At 31.7% G+C, this 20,285-nt stretch overlaps 1 protein-coding gene and 1 long non-coding RNA gene across 3 annotated transcripts; one reads left to right on the top strand and one right to left on the bottom strand.

Annotated features, from left to right (window-relative positions):
• Positions 1–10,518: 10,518 nt before the first annotated feature.
• Positions 10,519–14,758, top strand: LOC129881735 (uncharacterized). Of its 2 annotated transcripts, none has more exons than XR_008765685.1 (4): positions 10,519–10,749; positions 12,049–12,188; positions 13,483–13,555; positions 14,737–14,758. It is a non-coding gene; the product is annotated as an uncharacterized LOC129881735 (long non-coding RNA). The 2 variants fall into 2 exon arrangements; XR_008765684.1 differs by lacking the exon at positions 14,737–14,758 and adding an exon at positions 14,327–14,721.
• A 1,558-nt stretch (positions 14,759–16,316) lies between these two features.
• Positions 16,317–19,337, bottom strand: LOC129882789 (2-methyl-6-phytyl-1,4-hydroquinone methyltransferase, chloroplastic-like). The gene is made up of 3 exons (XM_055957233.1): positions 18,516–19,337; positions 17,452–17,758; positions 16,317–16,683 (listed from the first exon to the last, which is right to left on the bottom strand). The coding sequence occupies exons 1-3, from the start codon at positions 19,070–19,072 to the stop codon at positions 16,528–16,530; spliced, it is 1,020 nt and encodes a 339-aa protein (XP_055813208.1). The 5' UTR covers positions 19,073–19,337; the 3' UTR covers positions 16,317–16,527.
• Between the last annotated feature and the right edge of the window lie 948 nt (positions 19,338–20,285).

Below are 20,285 nucleotides of genomic sequence, written 5' to 3'. Positions count from 1 at the left end.
AAATTTTATGTATATAATTATCGGTTTGGTTCGGTTATTTATTCGGTTATTTTTTACTATAATCATAACCAAACCAAATATTATTGATTTTTCAAATTTAAAACCAAACCAAACCAAATGTCGGGTTTTTTTTATTCGATTTGATTAAATTTTCGGTTTGATTTTGATTTTAACCAAAACTGTGAACAACCCTAGTTATTGGTCTGCCAAACCAAACCAAGACATGAGTTTCTCTCTTTCTAATGATGGAATATCAGAATGAAAATCCTTCGTCTGATTTGGGGATCATAACCTTATATATATATATATATATATATATATATATATATATATATATCACAAGTTTTGTATTTCTAATTTAGTTCATCATTAGAGAAGGGTCTAAAATGCCACTCAACTATTTGAATTAATATAAAACTATTCTTTGTCCACCTTTCGATCCTTATTTCTAACGGCCCACACTTATAAGGTGGATGAAGGATAATATTGTATCAATCTCATAGTTTAAGGACATTTTAGGTCTTCTCCGTTAAAATAATTTGAAATTACTTAATATATGATTCTATAGTAAATTAAAATTTTTAAAAAAGTTAGTGCTTTACTCTCTACACTCACCTCCCCCTCCCCCCCCCCCCCCAACACTTCTTCTCTCTTCCACTTTTTCTCTTCTTGGATTTTCTCCATCATTTAATAAGGTGGATGAAGGATAATATTGTATCAATCTCATAGTTTAAGGACATTTTAGGTCTTCTCCGTTAAAATAATTTGAAATTACTTAATATATGATTCTATAGTAAATTAAATTTTTTAAAAAAGTTAGTGCTTTACTCTCTACACTCACCTCCCCCCCCCCCCCCAACACTTCTTCTCTCTTCCACTTTTTCTCTTCTTGGATTTTCTCCATCATTTAATAAGGTGGATGAAGGATAATATTGTATCAATCTCATAGTTTAAGGACATTTTAGGTCTTCTCCGTTAAAATAATTTGAAATTACTTAATATATGATTCTATAGTAAATTAAAATTTTTAAAAAAGTTAGTGTTTTACTCTCTACACTCACCTCCCCCTCCCCCCCAACACTTCTTCTCTCTTCCACTTTTTCTCTTCTTGGATTTTCTCCATCATTTAATTATTATTTTTTCAATTTATGACAAAACAATGGAGAAAAAAAAGAAAATAACGACGACATTCATATAGAAATAATTATTTGAATAAAAGATGATTTAATTAAGCTACTATGTACGTATACTGCATTTTTTTGTGTGTACCAAAATTCAAAATAAAAGAATAAAAATAACCTTTTCTCTATCCCTATCCCTACTCGACCATGATAATAATACAAATTAAAAGAATATGAACATGTAAGTTCATTTCAAGTTTGAGTCCCTAATATCATGATTAAGAACCAGAGATTAAAAAAAGAATAAAAAGAGAGAATGACCAAAATAATTGGATAATTGATAGAAAATTTACTATTAGTTAAAAAAAAATAGATGGACAATCAGACGGGGAGAGTATGGATTTTAGTTGGATCCCCAGTTATGAGTTGGGTTATAATAAATTGGAGGTTGGCTTAAAATAGGTCAATATAAAGATATCATGAAATTACTAATTTTTGAATATTATTTTCAAGCGTATCGGGTAAAAATATGAATCATATATGATGTTTATTATTTATTTGAGAAGGGTTTAAATTTGGATCAATCAGATTGGACAACTCAATAAATAAATATTTAATAATTTTATTTAAGGGGGTTGTTAAAAATAAGCGCAAATATGAGTCAAAGAGTTAATATCGAGGATATTTTTGAGTCAAAAAGTTGATATTAGAGACATTTGAGGGCAGAAAGGTGAATGTAGGATAGTTTTATACCAATTTAAATAGTTAAGGGGTATTTACACTCTTCTCCAAACTAGAAATTATAACTGAATATTATCTACGGATAAGATCTCATATTTTAAAAGGTATCTTTTAGACCATTAACTTTAAACCTTAGAAGGTCACTAGGAATTTGGATCAACCTTTTAATGATAGGAACAAACATAATATATGTGCAAGTCCATAAAAAATTCTAACAAAAAAACTTTTATTGTATATTAAAATTTAGTATATTTCGTTATATCAAAGCCAATCTAATTAATTACGTTTCTAGAATTTCTAAGTTCTAATTTATTAATTAAATTATGAAAATAGTTCAATATAATTTTACTTTTTGTAAAAAAAAATTGAAATCTATTATAATAAAAATAATTTATCTTCTTTTTTTAAAAAAACCAAAATCGTGTGAAATCTCGCGATTTAATGTATGGCCGGCTTAATATAGTATATTATTAACATGATAAAATCTAATATATATATATATATATATATATCCAAGTCATTTTTCGTCAAAACTATGTTGCCAATCAAATTTCTAATTAATTAATTAAATTATGAAAATAGTTCAAATTCATGACATAAAGAATTAATAATTGATTACTTTACCATTTTTATTATTTGAAATCATTATTAGTTATATATATATATATATATATATATATATATATATATAATAAAGCCAAATGTAGACAAGGTAATGTGGCACCTCTCTAATGTGACATATTTATTTATTTTCTCCTTTTTTTGAATTTATTCCTACATTCTTTTCATTAATCAATTTGTTTAATGTAATTAAAATAAATTCTATTATTTACTACATCTAATTATATCTTATTAGTTACAAGAAAAAACCTTCATCTATTCACATTCTCTACTTAATTAGCATGTCTTTTCAACTCCCTTCTACTAACTTTTATGGATTAATCAATCTATAAATATCAATCGTATATGGAGTTGTTAGATATTCATTTTCATTATCTCCTTCTTGTTTTTTATTATTATATCTTTTTTCCCTTTTTTTTTTCTTCATCCCCCCTTAAATCATGTGTTTAATCATCAGAAGAGAGGTCATAGAAAAGGTGATGTGAAAATATGGTCATTACTTTGATGAAGATAAAAGATATTCTTCAACATTTCTTTTTGTGTCACAATAGATAAATACAAGTTCATCAAGATTAAGAACAAAGTTTGATGACGGTATATGAGTCATCAAAAAGAGATTGTCACATTAGTACAGTACAAATTCATCAAGATGGAAAAAGAAGTTTAATGGTCTTGGAAGATTCATCAACAAAGATGGTTAGATTAGTTTGGTAAAATAGAAATTTGAATGATTTATAAATATATATAAATATATCTTTTGTTGTTTATTTTAGTATTTTCAATTAATTACTCCAAGTACAAAATATATACCCTCCAAGACAAGACTCTATTAGGAAGTTTTACATTTTGTGTTCAAGGCAACAAAAGATGGTGTTCAAGTGATTATTTTATTGCTAGCATAAAACTTATTAGTGTTTCGTTATATAAATATTATTTATGCATATTAATTATAGTCCATAGCATGATGATGCAGTTCTTTGATAAAAAAATCATCATCTCTCTTCTTTTTTTTAAACTCTTTTTACTATTTTTCTTCTTTTTGTTCAATTCACTCTAATTTGGATGATGTGGTATATCACTAAGCCCCATAATTGTTCTTTCTTTTAAAGCAATTCTTTTGATTTTTTCTTTTACTTATTAAGAACTCAATTTTTACAATTAAATGTCCAAATTTTGAGTAATTTTTTCTTCAAGTATTAGAATAAATAAATCTAACATCTCATGACATAACATTAAAAAAATGACAATCGATTAAAAAAATTGTGGTCAGGAATTAAATTTATATTTTTTTCCTATACAAAAAATAAATAAATTATTTTTTAAAAATAATCTACTGCCTAAATGACTTAATTTTTCTTTATTATTTAAGAAAAACTACTTCATTGGAGCTTTTAATTGTGGAAATCAAATTTTTGATAAGAAAATAAAAATCAAGAGAATTCGAGTCAATTGAATAAAAAGAAGTAAACTAATATTTTTTTTTAAAAAAAAGAACGAATCTTCTTATGACTAACATGAAAAAAATGTATCGATCAATAAAAAAAAAATCGATCAGGCAAAAAAAATAGAAGTGTGACACTTCTTTATGATCAAGAAATATAATTATCTTCGTCTTCTTTTTTCTATTTTTGTCTTCTATTCTCTCTTTTTTTCTCATTTGTGTAGATATTAAAAATTATTTTTTTAACTCTCTTAATTATCTCTTAACTATTTCTTTATTATGTTAAATGTGCTACATTTAACTCTGTTAATAGCACTTATAACAGAAAAATAGTTAGAATATGCTAATAAATTCAATATTATGTTTATTTTCTTTGTCATTTTTTTAGTTAAAGGTTAATTAACTAAATTGTTGTCTTTCCCCATTATTCTTTATTTATTGGATACTTTAACACATACCTATCGTTTCAAATATTTTCACTTTTTCTACAATTGTTTTTTATAAAAATATATATTAATTTGATGATGTAATACCTCTCTAATGCCATTATTGTTATTTTTTGATGATTTTTTTCTAATCTTTTTTTCTTATATTTTCCTCCAAATATTTGCTGAAAATTTTAAATAGCTCTATCAATAATTTTATTATTATCCACATTCATTGCTCAATTAAAAGAGAAAGAAGAAGGTGAGGTGACGCATTTCAAAATCTATTTGCATTCGAATATAGAATTTTTAAAAAATAAAATTTACATGTTTAATAACTACATACAAAATATTATATACAACAAAAAAATTGAAGTATTAATTATACGAGAAATTAAAATATAATATTTATAACATAAGGATTAAATTTCAAAATTATGTAGAAGATTGAATCTAAACGAGATAATGTTTTGTAGTTTTTTGTAGTATATTTACAATTAAAAGTCTCAAGAAATTGTTAAAAATATTTGATTATGTTAAAACTATATATTTGTGAAGAACATTAGTCAAATGTTTTTACAAAATTTATTTTAAAGAAAATTTAAATTCATGAATTTAATAATCGCGCGAAGCACGGATTTATTTATTAGTATATATATAAAAGAGAATCCTAAAGCAAGTGACGTGGTGCTCTCAGACAGTTTCTTAATATTTTTGCAAGAAAAAAAATTAAAAAAACAGAAAACTAAAGGATGCTGGATGCATACGGAAAAAAGAAACCTACCGACATAAAAGAAAGGTCAAATCCATCGGTGGCCCCTTAAAGTTGACACTAACTTTCACTTAGACACCTAAATCAGGAGATGTTCATTTTAGACACCTTATGTAAGGGTAGAATGTGTCATCTTGGCACTTTTTAAATAATCTGAAGTTGGAGTCAAGAGCGTGTATTACAATTTCGTCCACATAGATTAGTTGACCAATTATATCATGCCAACACTGTCTTCTTTACACATCATATAGCTTTAAGATTAAATGGTCAAAAGTTGATCTTCAACACCATTTTCTCTCCATTGTCTCTTCAGTTTAAAGGTGAAATCCATCTTCAAGTTCACCGATCAAAACCTAGGTAAGAATATGAAAGTTCAATCTTTCTTGATTTTCATTCAATTCTTAGTTAGTACTAACAGTTATGTTAGTTTATGTTGCCAATTTCCAGGTTTAAAGGTTGAAATCAAGTGTTTAGAGATTGCATTTTTGTTGGGCGTTTTGACATTTCTATCAACTACTTCTTGTGTTTGCATATTTCATCCTTGAAAAAGAAGGTGTATGTTCTGGTTGTGTCCACTCTCCTTTAGCATTTTGTAACTAAGTTTTTTTTTGGAAATTGCACTGATAAAGTAAGGGGCTTTTTGGGTATTTTCTTGTGTTGGGTCTTCTTTTTGAGATATGGACGACTATATATTGACATGTTTTCATCATGGGAGTCATGTTATCGCAGACCCTAACCCTACTTACAAAGCTGAAATAGATGTATTTTCCGCTGCCATTGATAAAGATCATTTTAGCCTTGTCAAGTTTCTTTCATACACTGAAGACCTAGGGTATACAAATGTGAAGGATTTTTACTGTCAAAATGAAATTGACAATGAATTTGTCCAAGTTACTTCTGATATTCAGTTGTTAGACTATGTGAAAAACTAAATAGATGGTGATGACTTTCATGTTTATGTGGTCCATGAAATTGATGAATTAGAGGAATTGCCAAAAGAAATCTTAATCCTAAGAGAAAAAAGAAAGTACCTGAAGAAATACCAGTAGGTGAAGCTGGTATTGATAGAGGCTTTGAAGATATTGGAAGAAATAAGAAGGATAGATATGTTGGCAGATTAGAAGGAGATAAAGAGTATATTGATAGCTCAGACTGTGATAGTGATAATAGCACAAATGTGGTAGATGTAGAAGCTGTTAGGGGTGTTGATCAACCAGAAAGAAGGAAGAGTAAAAATGTCAGGTATGATGCTGAATGTGAAGTTGCTATTTTTGAACTTGGAATAATTTTTGAAAATGCTAAACAATTTAGAAAGGCTTTGACAAATTATGCAGTAGAAAATAATTATCAGATTAAGTTAAGGCCTAATGAAATTCATAGAGTGAGGCTAAATGTAAATTCAAAGAAAAAGGCAAATGGTTGTGTTATGGTGCAATTAGGGGTGTTCATGGTTCGGTTTGAGTCGGTTATTGATTAAAACTATAATCAAACCAATTTAATCGGTTATTAAATGTCTAAAACCATAACCAAACCAAGTAAAATAATAACCACGGGTTTGGTTATTGTCGGTTTGGTTCGGTTATTCGGTTTATAACTAGCCGAAATAATTCAAATATTCTCTCTCTACATTCTTCAAATTCTTACGAAGCTCTTTTTTCCTCACGGCCCACAAAGGTTCGAAACAGAAAAGGAAAGAACTTAAACTTTCGAAACAAAAAAAGAAAATGACTTAAAATCAATTTAAAATTTGAAAAACACTTTACAAACCTTCTCAAAATTTGACAATCTTGTAATTGGGGTTGAGAAGTTGAGGTTGCTCTTGAGCCTTTACTATTAGTCTGTGACTTTGTGAGAAACCAACGTGAGAGGAACAAAAATGTAAAAGAAAAACAGATACTAGGGTTTTAAAGTTTTAACTTTTACCTTATGTTGCTGCCTGCTGCTTAAGTGCTTAGTGCTTATTAGAAATTTAAGATTTAGAATTGAGAATTTAGAATTGGGCTTGAGAGTTGGGCTAATGGGCTTGGATTGTTGGACTTGGACTGCTGTTTAGTGTTTATTAGAATTTATAATTGGGCTTGAGAGTTGGGCTTGGATTGTTGGGCCTTAAAAATAAGTAGATTAATATTAAATTAATAATTAAAAGGTATAAAATATCTTTAATTATTTATGAAAAACTAATATTATATATATAAATAATTATAAATTTTATGTGTATAATTATCGGTTTGGTTCGGTTATTTATTCAGTTATTTTTTCCTATAAACATAACCAAACCAAATATTATCGGTTATTCAAATTTAAAATCAAACCAAACCAAACCAAATGTCGGTTTTTTTATTTGGTTTGGTTAAATTTTCGATTTGGTTTTGGTTTTAACCAAAACTGTGAACAACCCTAACTACTACCAAATGATGAAGTTAGAAGGTGTGCTAGACATATTTGGTCTAATTAGAATCAAAACTGGGAGAGGAAAGGAGAAAACAATGTTGGAGATGTTCAAAGAAAAGTTTTGAAGTGAAGGTCAAGGATGAGCTTCATAAAATGAGCAAACTTGGTAAGGATATTTGTGCTGATTTATTGTATTATCCAAAAATGTCATGGGTTAGGGCATTCTTTCAAAAGCTTTTCAAATGTGATGTAGTTGAAAATAACATGTGTGAGACCTTTAACTCATGGATCATATCATGTAGACACAAATCTATAATAACCATGTTGGAGGAAATTAGGAGAAAGATAATGACAAGAATTGTGGACATGATTAAGTTTGCCAACACCTGAATATCTGATATTGCACCTATGTGTAGACTTATCTTAAAGGAGAATAAGGACAAGTCTAGGATATGCAAGGTGCTTTAGAATGCTGATGTTGGGTTTGATATTGGAGAAGGGGAGTACATGCATATAGTTAACTTGGTTGATAGAGTTTGTAGTTGTAGAACTTGGCAACTGAGAGGCATTCCATGCCAACATGCTATTGCTGCTTTGTGCCACAAAGAACAGGAGCCTGAACCTCTTGTAGAGCATTGGTATAAGAAGGATACCTTCTTAAAAGCTTATAGTCATTTCATCCAACCAATTTCAAATATGAAGATGTGGCATGAAACTAACAATCCAAAAATTGAACCTCCTGAACCTAAACCAATGCCTGACAGACCTGCAAGATATAGAAGAAAGGGCAAAGATGAACCAAGAAAGAAGTATGGAAAAATATCCAAACAAGGGGTGAAATAGACTTGTTCCATGTTTAAACAACAAGGTCATAACAAAAGATATTGCAATGTAACATAATTTATACTTGCTTGTGTCTTTTTTAATCACATGTTGAATTTTTAGAGAACATATATTTTGTTCTTAAATATTCAGATTGCTGGTCAAAGTTCAGAAGAAGCTACCCATAATTCACAATTTACTGGTCAAAGCTCACAAGAAAGTAGCCAACCTGAACCAAATAACTTCATCCAACCTGAATCAAAAAACTTCAGCCAACCTGAACCAACAACATTCATCCAACCTGCATCAACAACATTAAGCAAGCATGCTTCTTCAACAACAGTTTGTGCTGACACAAGTAGAGTTAAGAGGGTGAATGATACAAGCTCAAGCCAATCACCATCATATGTGGATACAAGTATTCCTTTTACAAGAGGAATAACAAGTCAACTACCTCGGAGGAGTTGCAACTGGAGAAGATTATGCAAGAGGGGGGGACAAAGAAGCCATCATATAGTGGATCAAGTAATGTTGGATTTGGCATATTCACAAGTGCAAGTGGAACCCAAATACTCAATGTATGTTGTTTTCTCCTTTGGTTACATACTAATCTTCACAAGTGCAACTTACATACTAATTTTGGTTTCTCTTTTTCTGTAAAAACAGCCAGGGACTTCAAGTCAAAGAATTCTACCAACAGGTTCAAATTTTAAGGATGCAAGTTCAATAGGCATAGACCTTGATTTTAACCCTAAAGGCTTGAGATAGAAAAATAGAGATGCTGTCACTACCTCCCAGTTACAGCAAATGGTAAACAAAAAGAAAAAGTAACAGCAGCAGCACCTTTGAACACTTTTTTCTATGTAACGTAATAAACACTTTTGAGGATTGTAACCTTGTTAAACCAATCAACTGATTGTGGTATTTAACATAATGCTAACTTTGAGTTCATTGTGGATTATGTTTTTGAGTTACATTGTGATATTGTTAAATATTTTTGGTATTAAATTGTTATGTCACATAATACAATTATCGCCTTGTTTCTCAAATATCTTGTAGAATACCATTGATGAGGGCAATGAAAAGCTACCACAATATCCAACAATTTGTAGGATTTTAAACTTTTAATAAGTGAAATATGTATTCACTTCAACAAGATGTGAATTGTGAATTGTATACAACAATAACATCAAAATACATACAAATGTGGCCTAGCTAGAAATTTACAGCAACAACAACAACATGAAGATTCAGTTCATCCAAAACATAGACAAATTTAAAGCAACAACAACATCAAAATAATACTACACCACCACCTATACCTAATGATAAACCACCACCTATACCTGAACAACACAACACATTTTAACAATTAGGCTTCAATCTCCATATTCCAAACATTACCAACCCAGTAGCGATCACACCAACAATAAATATATTTCTTGCTCGATTTATTTTTTCATCAAAAGTCTTGACTTTCTTCAACAAACCTCAGATCACCTTATTTGCTTGAGGAGGGTGTCGATCTTTATACCAATAAAAAAAATCATAGCCACCTATTTTCTACAAAATCAATCAGAAAAAAATAATTTAAAGCCCACAATTAACAGAAAATACTTATTCCCCTTTTGTTGTACTTACCGGAAATAAATGGAGCTTTAAGATTCACATTGAATAAAAATTGCAATATATGAGTAAAAATATTAACATAAAGAATTACTTTATTTTTGAAAGTTTACAAGTAAAAAATCTACGACCTCGACTTAGTTGGGTCCAAGAAGTCTTTAATAGTACTTCATTACCACATTTACAATATCGACATTCATCCAAAGAGGCCATGGAAGAGTTGGAGAAGCTCGACATGGAAGTGTAGGAGAAGAGTGACATGAAAGAGAGAAAAACAAAGAAGAAAAGAGAAAATTGATTTTTGCCTTTTTCTTTTTCCAAATCAGAGAAAGAAGCTAAGAAATTAGGGCAAAATTGAAGAAGAAAGGGCATAAATATATAGATATGAGAGATATAACCGTTATAGGCCAAGTATGATGACACATCAGATTAGAAATCAGCTTCTACGCGCCTCAAATAGGTAAAAAACACGCGAGTTGCCAGTTGTGTAAAAAATACCAAGATGACACATTCGACCCTTACATAAATGTCTAAAATGAACATCTCCTGATTTAAACGCAACCTATCCTATTAAAACGTTCCTTCCTTTCCCCGCCACTCCTCTAACCGGAAGTTACACCTAAACATCACAATTCACTCAAACAATTTTCATCGGCAACACACAATGTATTCACCCATTGCTTCTTCTTCTTGTTTTCTAGGGCGTGCTACTTACTTTGAAGGCCTCTGGTCACTTTTTAAATTGAAATAAACGTACCCAAAATCATTGTGCCTCAAGCCTCGGCGAAGGTAAGATTTCGATCCCAAATTTTAATGATTTCGAAGTATAAATATTTTCGCAAACTTGATAAATTCAACTCCGGCATGGTATACTAAATCAGATCAATTGCTCTGTATTTTTCAATTGTGGTTTTCTTCTTTATGGTTTTCTAATTACTTTGAATGTTGTCGGTGACTTTAGAATCCGAAAATAGAGTTACCTAGAATCATATTCACAATCAGGAAAAGTATGCAAATCCTCATTTTTCGACCACTTATTTCCCGTTTATCACTTTCTTGCCTCTATAATGGATATTCTTTTTTTCCCTATGTAGTAAATAAGTCACGTATTAGCAGTACATATATTCCTAAATAGTAAATCTTCATGCCCAAAATTTCTAAGTACTATAATTTTGTAGTTATACATTCAAGCATCAGTACATATACGTCCTAAACAATAAATCTTTATGACCAAAAATTCTAATTAGTACAAAAGATTTTGAAGTACCTACTAATTCTGCATAATTGATAACTAAGATTTAAAGGAGGTTTTGAATGTGTACTGTAGCCAAATGCCCTTTAAATCGTGTAGTCTTAAATATATCAGGTGGAAAGTTTGAATTAAAGGGTTACTAATTAAGTTGCATTCTTTAATGATGGCAGTCCATGTACCGTAAGATTTTTCCAAGACTTTGAATGACTAAAATGATTATCTTGCTACCGATGAAAGTTTCAAGCAACATGACATATAACACTTCAATGACTTGCTATGATGCATATGCCCAATAAATTCATGTTTTTAATGAGATCTTGCTTTGTACTTCAGCATGTTGCTCTACGCAGATTATACAAGGATGACCATCAATTCTCTTATTCTTCTTGCGCTTTGTCTTTTTTTTTTTGGTTGAGTTAATTCAAATATTTCTTTCTTTATTATGATTCAATGTTCTGTTAGCATATGGTGCCTGAGACAATGGGTTTAGAACATTTTAAAAGTTACAAATCAATTGAATATATAGTACTATTGTTAATTGAGGACCGGGGATAGATCTGTTATCTAGAATCTAAAGATCAGTAACATTTTTGGAATTAGTTTTACTCTCATGAATTCTTGAGTTGTTCGAATAGTGAGTTCATTTAAACCCAATACTTTTCATGCAAATTATAAATATCTTAAATGTTGAACCAATTAAATCGTGAATCCACCTTTGTATAGGTAGATTTGTATGACATTCTGGCTGATATAGACTCTTTACTTCGCTTAAGTTATTTATTTATCATTTATAGTCGTGTCATTAGATTTTGATGGTCTGATGGATGTTTGATCAGGAACAAGAAAGGACAATGGAATGAATTGCTTGGTTACTGCAAGTATAGAGGCACCAAAAAAATGGAGGCTATACATTTCTCCTTTGCCTTCCCCAGCTATAGTGAAAACCAGTGCTCATCTACACAAAATCTCTCAACAGGTTGGGACTATATTTACTTAATATACGTCATCTCTATTAAATACAATTTTTTTCAAAATGATGATATAATAATACAAAGTCAATTTTTATGCTTAATCAATTTAGTCACTTGAAATAAGGCCTACTGTTTTTATCAAATGAATTCGCGTGTATGTAGTAGATTTATAATATATTTCTGTTACTACGGACACAAGTAAAGCTCAGTCTACTTAGAGAGACATATGCGCGGTGATGTGACACCTCTTAACAACTATAATGTCACCTCTTTCAAGTATTCCCAAACGTCGTATGCCTCCTCCTCTTATTCCTTCAGTGGTTTATTTTTATCCTGTTCTACTCTTCTTTCTTTACACCACATCACTTTTTGACACCTATGATGAAATGATTTGCTCACAACTAGAACTTCTTTCTGAAAAATTTACTTTTAAGGATGTTGCTACCAGTAAACATGCAATTTTGAGATTCTAAAAGGAAAAATCGAGGAGGAGGTCAATATCTTTGTGTTCAATGAACAATTTATTGTTGCTCCTCTAATTGTTTAAAGGTATATTTCTTGTGTGTTTTATGTTAAAACTACAAAATTTGTAGTGTGTCACTTCTTTGTGATATTCTGAATTTATGAATTCAATCAGCTAAACTCCATCAAACTCCTCAATCAATATTAACAAGATGTCCTGAAGTAAGAGAAGAAGAAAAAGTGTGATGTTGACAAATACATGAACGCCTCAAATCTTGTAGTGTTAAAATATGTCGATTCCTCAAACAAAAAGTCTAATGTTAGTTAATAGATGAGACGAAAATGTGATTCATGTTTTGGTGTAAGTGAATTGCTATCGTACATGAAATGAAAAAGATAATAACATATATATTTATACGGGTAAATAACATCCCGATTAAGGAAATATGGAAGAAGGATATGGGTACCACTGAATGAGTATTTCAGGAAAGACAATACTAGGTTTGTTCTGTCACCTCTGCTGTCTATATAAATATTTCATTCAATTATAACTTGCTGCAGCATTATTAACAGACAAACCTTTTGTGATGGGTTTAATAAGTTGCATCACATTATAGTCCTTTAACAGTCATGTTAATTGGTTGAACAGGTCCTGCCCGATTCTATTGTTGGTATATTCAATATTCATATCAGACATACTTGTCTGACATGACTCCTGGCCAAACTTAATTATCAATGAAAGAAATCATGAGCGTGGGCTCTTAAAATACTATAGGACAATTTACACTTTTGTTCTTTTTTTTGACCTTATCCAAATTTCTCTGCCTATATATGCAGGTTGATGCTTGTATTGTTAGGATAATGGGGACCAGAGAGTGCAAATTTTTTGATATCTGAACTCTTTCAGCAGGTAATCAAATTGAGTAGATATTAATACTTGTATGGTAGAATGGATATGGTGCCCTGTTGATTCAGATCAAGCTATTACTTGCATATTCATTCCTCTGGATTTAGACATATAGAGTTTACTTCTTCTAAATGCGACACCATAACATTTGAGCCATTATAATTAAAGAAGCTTCAATACAACAAAGTATTAAGAAACCTTGATGACTATACGTCTTCTCACAAGAATCTTTTGATCGTCACATTGACTATAACTGTTTATCAAAATTTGCCCAAACGGGCTTCAACTTCCTTGAGTCCCTTTATCCAACGTTGGATTTCATGCCAGTTAATAGGAAAGTGCTACTTGGCTCTCTTGTCCAATATTAATGGTGCCCATAGTTATGAGTTTAAAGTCTAGCAACATTTAGTTCTTGATTAATCTTGTGCCAGTGTAATTTGTATTCTTTGTATAATGGAATTAAACTATTTAGACATTGATTTTTTATTTTGGATATAATGAATAAATTCCATGGAGGAAAATACTTAAGGATTTGAATAATTATGGCAATGATATTTGTTCGTTGCCCTTTTGTCCAGGGCTTAGTTTGGCTCGCCTTTCTTTCGCCTTAGGTTCTAACTTGATCAAACCTTTTCTCAGTAAGTTCCCGGTTGAATTGAACTGATTTCGGTCAGAGGAGACTAAGCTCAATGTCTATTTTGTTATATATATATATATTTTCAAATTGCCAACAGTAAGTTTTGGCTGTGATTTCTAATCATATATTGAAATCAGGTGAATCTGTATCGTTTGTGAATTAAGCTGATGATAATCAACAACATTGTCGTGCTACAAGACCCTTAATATGAGTATCGAAGAAGTGGTCACACTTTCAAATGCAATGAGAACAAAAATGCTGGCCATGTTGTTGATGTTATAGAGCGATCTTCATCCTCGTAGGCTGATGTTACCATTTTATTGTTTGTACATTTGAATATAAAACAATTTGACACAAGAATCACATAGCAATTCAAGAAGACCTCTTTTCTACTTTCTCTAGAAGGGAGCACCATCAACAATCAAATAGCATATTTTGGTTTCAGAGCACAGAGCCTATGTTTCCTTCTTTTTAGTTTCTTGTCCTTATTGTATTTATTATAATGAATCACTACATTTGGTATTTGTGACGATGGATTTTTTCTCAGTTTTGGTAGAATACAAACAAGTTGATGAGCAAAGATTTCAATAAAGTGACGGTTCATTCCAGGAGTTTTATTTCTGTGATATAATTTGCATTTTGTGCTATACCAATTTCTCGACTTGAACTTTTGCTTACTATGGGATAATGAACACAATAATTGATTTGAGTTTACGATACAATCATTTGTTTTCACATCTTCAAATTACCTGATATTTCAATAGTAATTATTCTATAACAACAACAAAAAATACATAAATAAAATACATATAAATAAATTGATTGCTTAACTATTTACAATAACTTTTCTCATATAGAATAGAAGCACTTAATTATAGTACTTCAACATGTATAGTAAGTAAAATCATATGAAAAGATAAAAGAGATATGAGATAATCATAACGGATAAGTCCGATGAAAGTCAAGTGGTTGATATTATTTTTTTTGGATTAGAACTATCAAAGGTGTTCCTTCCAATACATGTCAAAGTTTTCGACTTGAATAACGTATCCCTTCATTTGCTCCAACTTTGAAAGAAAAAAATGGATGCAGTCTCATTTATCACTCAGACTTTTCGACTTGAATAACGTATCCCTTCATTTGCTCCAACTATGAAAGAAAAAAATGGATGCCAATCTCATTTATCACTCAGACTTTAAATAGCATGTAAGAAAGAATTTATGAAGAGGATATGAGTATAGTATCAAATCCATATATAAATCTTGTACAAAAGAAGTTTGATTATTGTCACTCGAGTCGACGTAAGTCTTTTTCTGCAAGAAAAGTCAAAAAGTAATGCCTCTTTTTGAAAAGTAAAAAGCAAGAAAAAATTGGCAGCAAAGAAAAACGCGTACCCTTTTGACAATTAACGTGTAGAAAAACGCGTTCCTCTTTTGACAGAAACGCAACGCGTAAAAACTTTACGCGTTTTCGTTTTCTATAAATAGAGGGTCTCGTGCCCTCATTTGATTCATCCAGAAAAAGAGAGAGTAAGAATACAAAAAGAGTTATACACCAAGATAAATATTATAGTCTTAAGTGTCCTCTTTAGTAATTGTTCCTCTTACAAGAGAGAAGTGTTAATTGTTGTTTTCTCCTTGTATTTGAGAGCAGTGTACTCTCATATTATCATAGTAAGATCCTTCTACCCCGTGGTTTTTCCCCTCTATCTGTTAGAGGGATTTCCACGAAAAATTCTGGTGTCCAATTTATTTCCATTATTTATTATCATATCAAACTTAATTGTGGTACTTCCTCCCCCAACATTTTCTATGGTCCTTATTGAACTAGAGATTTTGACAACCAAGAGAATCGACAAAAAAAGATGGATCGGATACTGAAAGTTGTTATAAAATCCTGATTTTTTTAGGCAAGGCTTTAGTCTGTATTTGACCAACTCCTCAAATTGCTTGATGCGACATATTCATACACAAGCGAAGCAAACTCTCAATTTGATCAGAAGTCTACAAAGGTCCTCACATTGTCTACAAGCGAAGCAAACTCTCAATTTGATCAGAAGTCTACAAAGGTCCTCACATTGTCTGTTAGCGAACTCTCAATTTGGAGGGGGTTAACATGCTCACCAGGTTCAGACTATAAAGCTGAAATTAAGTCATCTGAAAAGACTCCAGTCTACATTTGGAAAATTATATCAACTTCAGTCGATACCAAGCTATTAAAATGGATTTATTTGCGGAAAATTCTAGGTTGTAATACAATTGAAACGCACAACTGCACTAACTAGAACCAGGTGCAACAGGAGAAGGATCAGCCAGTAACTAGTAAGTTGCTTGGTCTCTCACAGAGGTTTGCCTTCAGGAACAACCTGGTCTTTAACCCACATGTAAATAGGAACCAAAACATAGTATGTTGCTGCCATTGCCCCCAGAAGGAACCGCAACATAAAGACGAATGGATTTATAGGTTTTGTCACATCCTCTGCCTTTGGGCCAAGCTGCAATTATGCATACAACAAGGTAAATATACGAACTTGTAAACTCTTTTTACCAACTATAGAAAGAAAAAGAGGCGAAGAACATGCTTTGGAATCCAGTGAGATAAGAGGAGATGCAGGAAAAGCCTAACATCATAACATCCATTCAAAGTTCACTCCGACGCAACCAATTAGAACTTGTAAACGGTGATCATATAGCTATTTGTTTAAGCAATGGTATCACGATGTTAGCTTGATCATCATCAGAGGCGTAACTAGAATTTTGAGTTTATAGGTTCTGGATTTTATAAAAGACAACAGCTTACTGGGTTCTAGATAAATTATTTATACATGTTTAGTGAATTTTTAAACCCAAATACAGGGTCTGGGCCAAAGCGACCACTGGGTTGTGTTGAACCCATAGACAGGCTTGTAGCTCTGCACCTATCATCATCCCTTCTCTAAACCTATATTCCATCAAAATTCTTTCTTCAACAGACTATTGTTAATTGCTAAGAAGTTAAAGGTTCCTTCTAACATTTTACAGCGATGTAATGTGCTTGAGCGAATTTGGTTCCTTCATATATCATGGGGAAAAACAATGATGAGCTTTATCAAGATGTTACAGACTGCTCACATGAACAATTACCCCCCTCCCCAATAGATGAAACAAGACAAAAAATACAATGTTAAGTGTTAATGAAACCATCAGATCAGAAAAATTAAATTATGTACTCCTAAATAAGTACTTTTGTTTTAGGGCATTGGTGGAGGTACATAAAAAATTACCTGCAATGGTGAATCGCCTGGTGTAGACTTTACACCAGTCACAGAACATCCCATGATAAGCCCATGCCTGCGAACCCCACGATACCATTTTGGGCCAATCTTCTTCAGTTGGACGTCCTTGAATCCTGCCTTCTCAAACCACTCTAAGTATTCTTCCTCCTTAGGGAAGAGCATCCACACATCAGCAAAGAAACGAGACAACCAAAAGGTAGGGTGCACAGGACCGATTAGGCACGCCTTTCCTCCAGGTTTCAGAACTCTGTATGCCTCTCTGATTCCACGTTGTGGGTCCGGCCAGTATTCAATACTGAGAGGAAAAGGCGATCAAGGAACTTTATTAGGATGAATTCCAGAAAATCTTTGCAGCTTTTTCAATTGAAGAATGAAAATATCAAACTCAAATCAATGCACCTATCTACCGCCAAAAATATGTACTTATTAGTTCTGCGTGGAGTATCCATGACTTGTAACAGCCTTACATATTGTCAATGGATTTTTCTCATATCCTTTCACATGCATAGAGCTTTCCAACAGTTCACATAACAGATATACCATCCAAAACAGGTCAAGAAGGGGCAGGGAAGGAAAAACCGTGTTTGAAAATGATCATTACTCCTTCAAAAATCATCTAAGAATCCATCTTGTTCAACCATTTGGTAAATTAACATACAAGTGTTGAACTTGAGTCCAAATATGTATCAAAATCAGTGATACTCGCCAAGACTAATGCTACTGCTAACACCATTCTATTAGATAAAGTTAGCTGTAACATCCAAAACCCCAAAGACAATCTACAACTCCCTCCGTTTCAATTTGTTTTTCTTACTTTCTTTATAAGTCAGTTTCAGAAAGAATGCTTCTTCCCTTTCTTGGCAACTCTTTAATTTCAACTTTCTTCGTGGCATGTTTAAAACCACAATATTAAAAGGCATTTTGGTACATTCTACGTATCTTTACTTTTAGACAACAATATACAAAAATCTTGTCAAAACCAGATAAACAAATTGAAACTATAAGCAACTCGAACAAGCAACTAGAAAAATGAAAGAGAGAGCAACATAAACCTTCCAGCAGATACATATCGATCAGCATAGTCAGTTGAGAATGGAAGATCCTCAGCATCACCCTCAATTATCTTGCATTCCTTCAACGGCTCCTTTTCCTTAGCCTTAGCCAGTTGATGAGGAGATTGGTCAAGAATTGTAACATTCTTGGCATCCACATGCTCAACTATACCCAATGTGGTGAAACCAGTGCCACCACCAACATCCACCACAGTCAAATTCCTGTCATTAAGGTCAGCTGGTTCAAGTGCATCCTCCCTCATATCTTCAGTCCAATGACCAGGATTAATCACATGATCATACACAATAGATAAGAACCTATAAAACCAAAAAGCTTCTTGTTTGTGTTGTATGAATCTTGGCTGTGAAACTGGCCTAGATGTTGAAATACTGCAAATTGGAGCTAGGGTTTTGATTTTACAACTGGTTCTTGATAAACCCAACTTGGGAAATTGATTCCCATTGAAATCTGAACCAACAAAACCTAACCCATTTGGGGAAACTCTCCTACAAAGACTGAAACATTGAGTTCCAGAGATGAGTATTGAATTTGCCATTACTACAAATCAAGAAAACAAAGTCGTCAAAATCGAAGCTTTAATGGCTACAAAACTGATTTTTTTTCTATTGAAAACCCTAAATTAAGTCATAAATCCAAAATCCAGTAAAGTTTGCTGAGATTTAGAGTGAAATTTGTGGGCTTTCGTGACAGTGACACACTCTTTGCCTATTGGAAAAACTAGTATTCAAACAAAATGGAACTGGCCAACGACAATAGTGTGCTGACAGTGGCTGGTTGGGTGCGGGGGAGGCAAAAATAAGAAATCGTTTTTTTTCTTTAACTTGTCTAGTAAATAAATAAATAAATAATATGTTTTACTATTTTCTTTTAATATTGAGCTTATCATTAGGATATTAAATTTTGGAATTTCAAGCTTGGAAACAGCCTCTGGCAGAAATGCAAGGCAAGGCTGCGTACAATAGACCCTTGTGGTCAGGCCCTTCCCCGGACCCCGCGCATAGCGGGAGCTTTAGTGCACCGGGCTGCTCTTTTTTTTACTATTTATTATTAGTATTATTTAAAATTGATATAAATTTAATACCGACAATTTAGTTTTATCTAATTTCAAAATTTAGAATTATAATTTTAAAATAACTTTGTTTTGAATCTAAATTTGTCATTTATATGGCTCCAAGGTTAACAAGTGATGAATCTTTGGACGTGCTCTTTGGAACTATGACTAAATTTAAATTGACAAATTGTGCACGGTAAGGTCCATTTAAGGTGGCACTAGCAATAGAATTTTTTTTATGTTCAAAACTTAAATTTGAAACTTTTAATTAATGATATAGCAGTATCATCGTTGCACCTCAACCCAAATATTTTGTATCTACTGTTCAATAAGGCTAGCTATCAAAAACACTAAATTAAAAAATACACTCATCAAGTCTAGTAAGTAACGCCTAAATTGAGCAATGTGGAGTAGACAGCAACGACTAACCTTAATTTGTAAGTATTATACAATTCCACTTCTTCTTTTTCTTTTCTTTTTTGGTTATAAAGGTTAGATATATATAATATTAATAGGAGTTTAATACAAAAGTGATGGGGAGTTCCCCACTTCTTGGTCTGTTATACGACCATTACAACTGAAAACTTTTCTAGTAAACGTAGTTTTCGAACTATCTAAAGCTAGGTAGTCCGCCATGGAAGATGGTGGGGCTTCAAACAAAATTACATCAAAATTCCTCTCTTCAGGTTTTTCCATA

This window comes from Solanum dulcamara, chromosome 3 (assembly GCF_947179165.1).
Source record: "Solanum dulcamara chromosome 3, daSolDulc1.2, whole genome shotgun sequence".
NCBI classification, from domain to species: Eukaryota; Viridiplantae; Streptophyta; class Magnoliopsida; order Solanales; family Solanaceae; genus Solanum; species Solanum dulcamara.
Note: the sequence above shows the minus strand (reverse complement) of the source record. Positions and strands in the feature narration are given on the sequence as shown.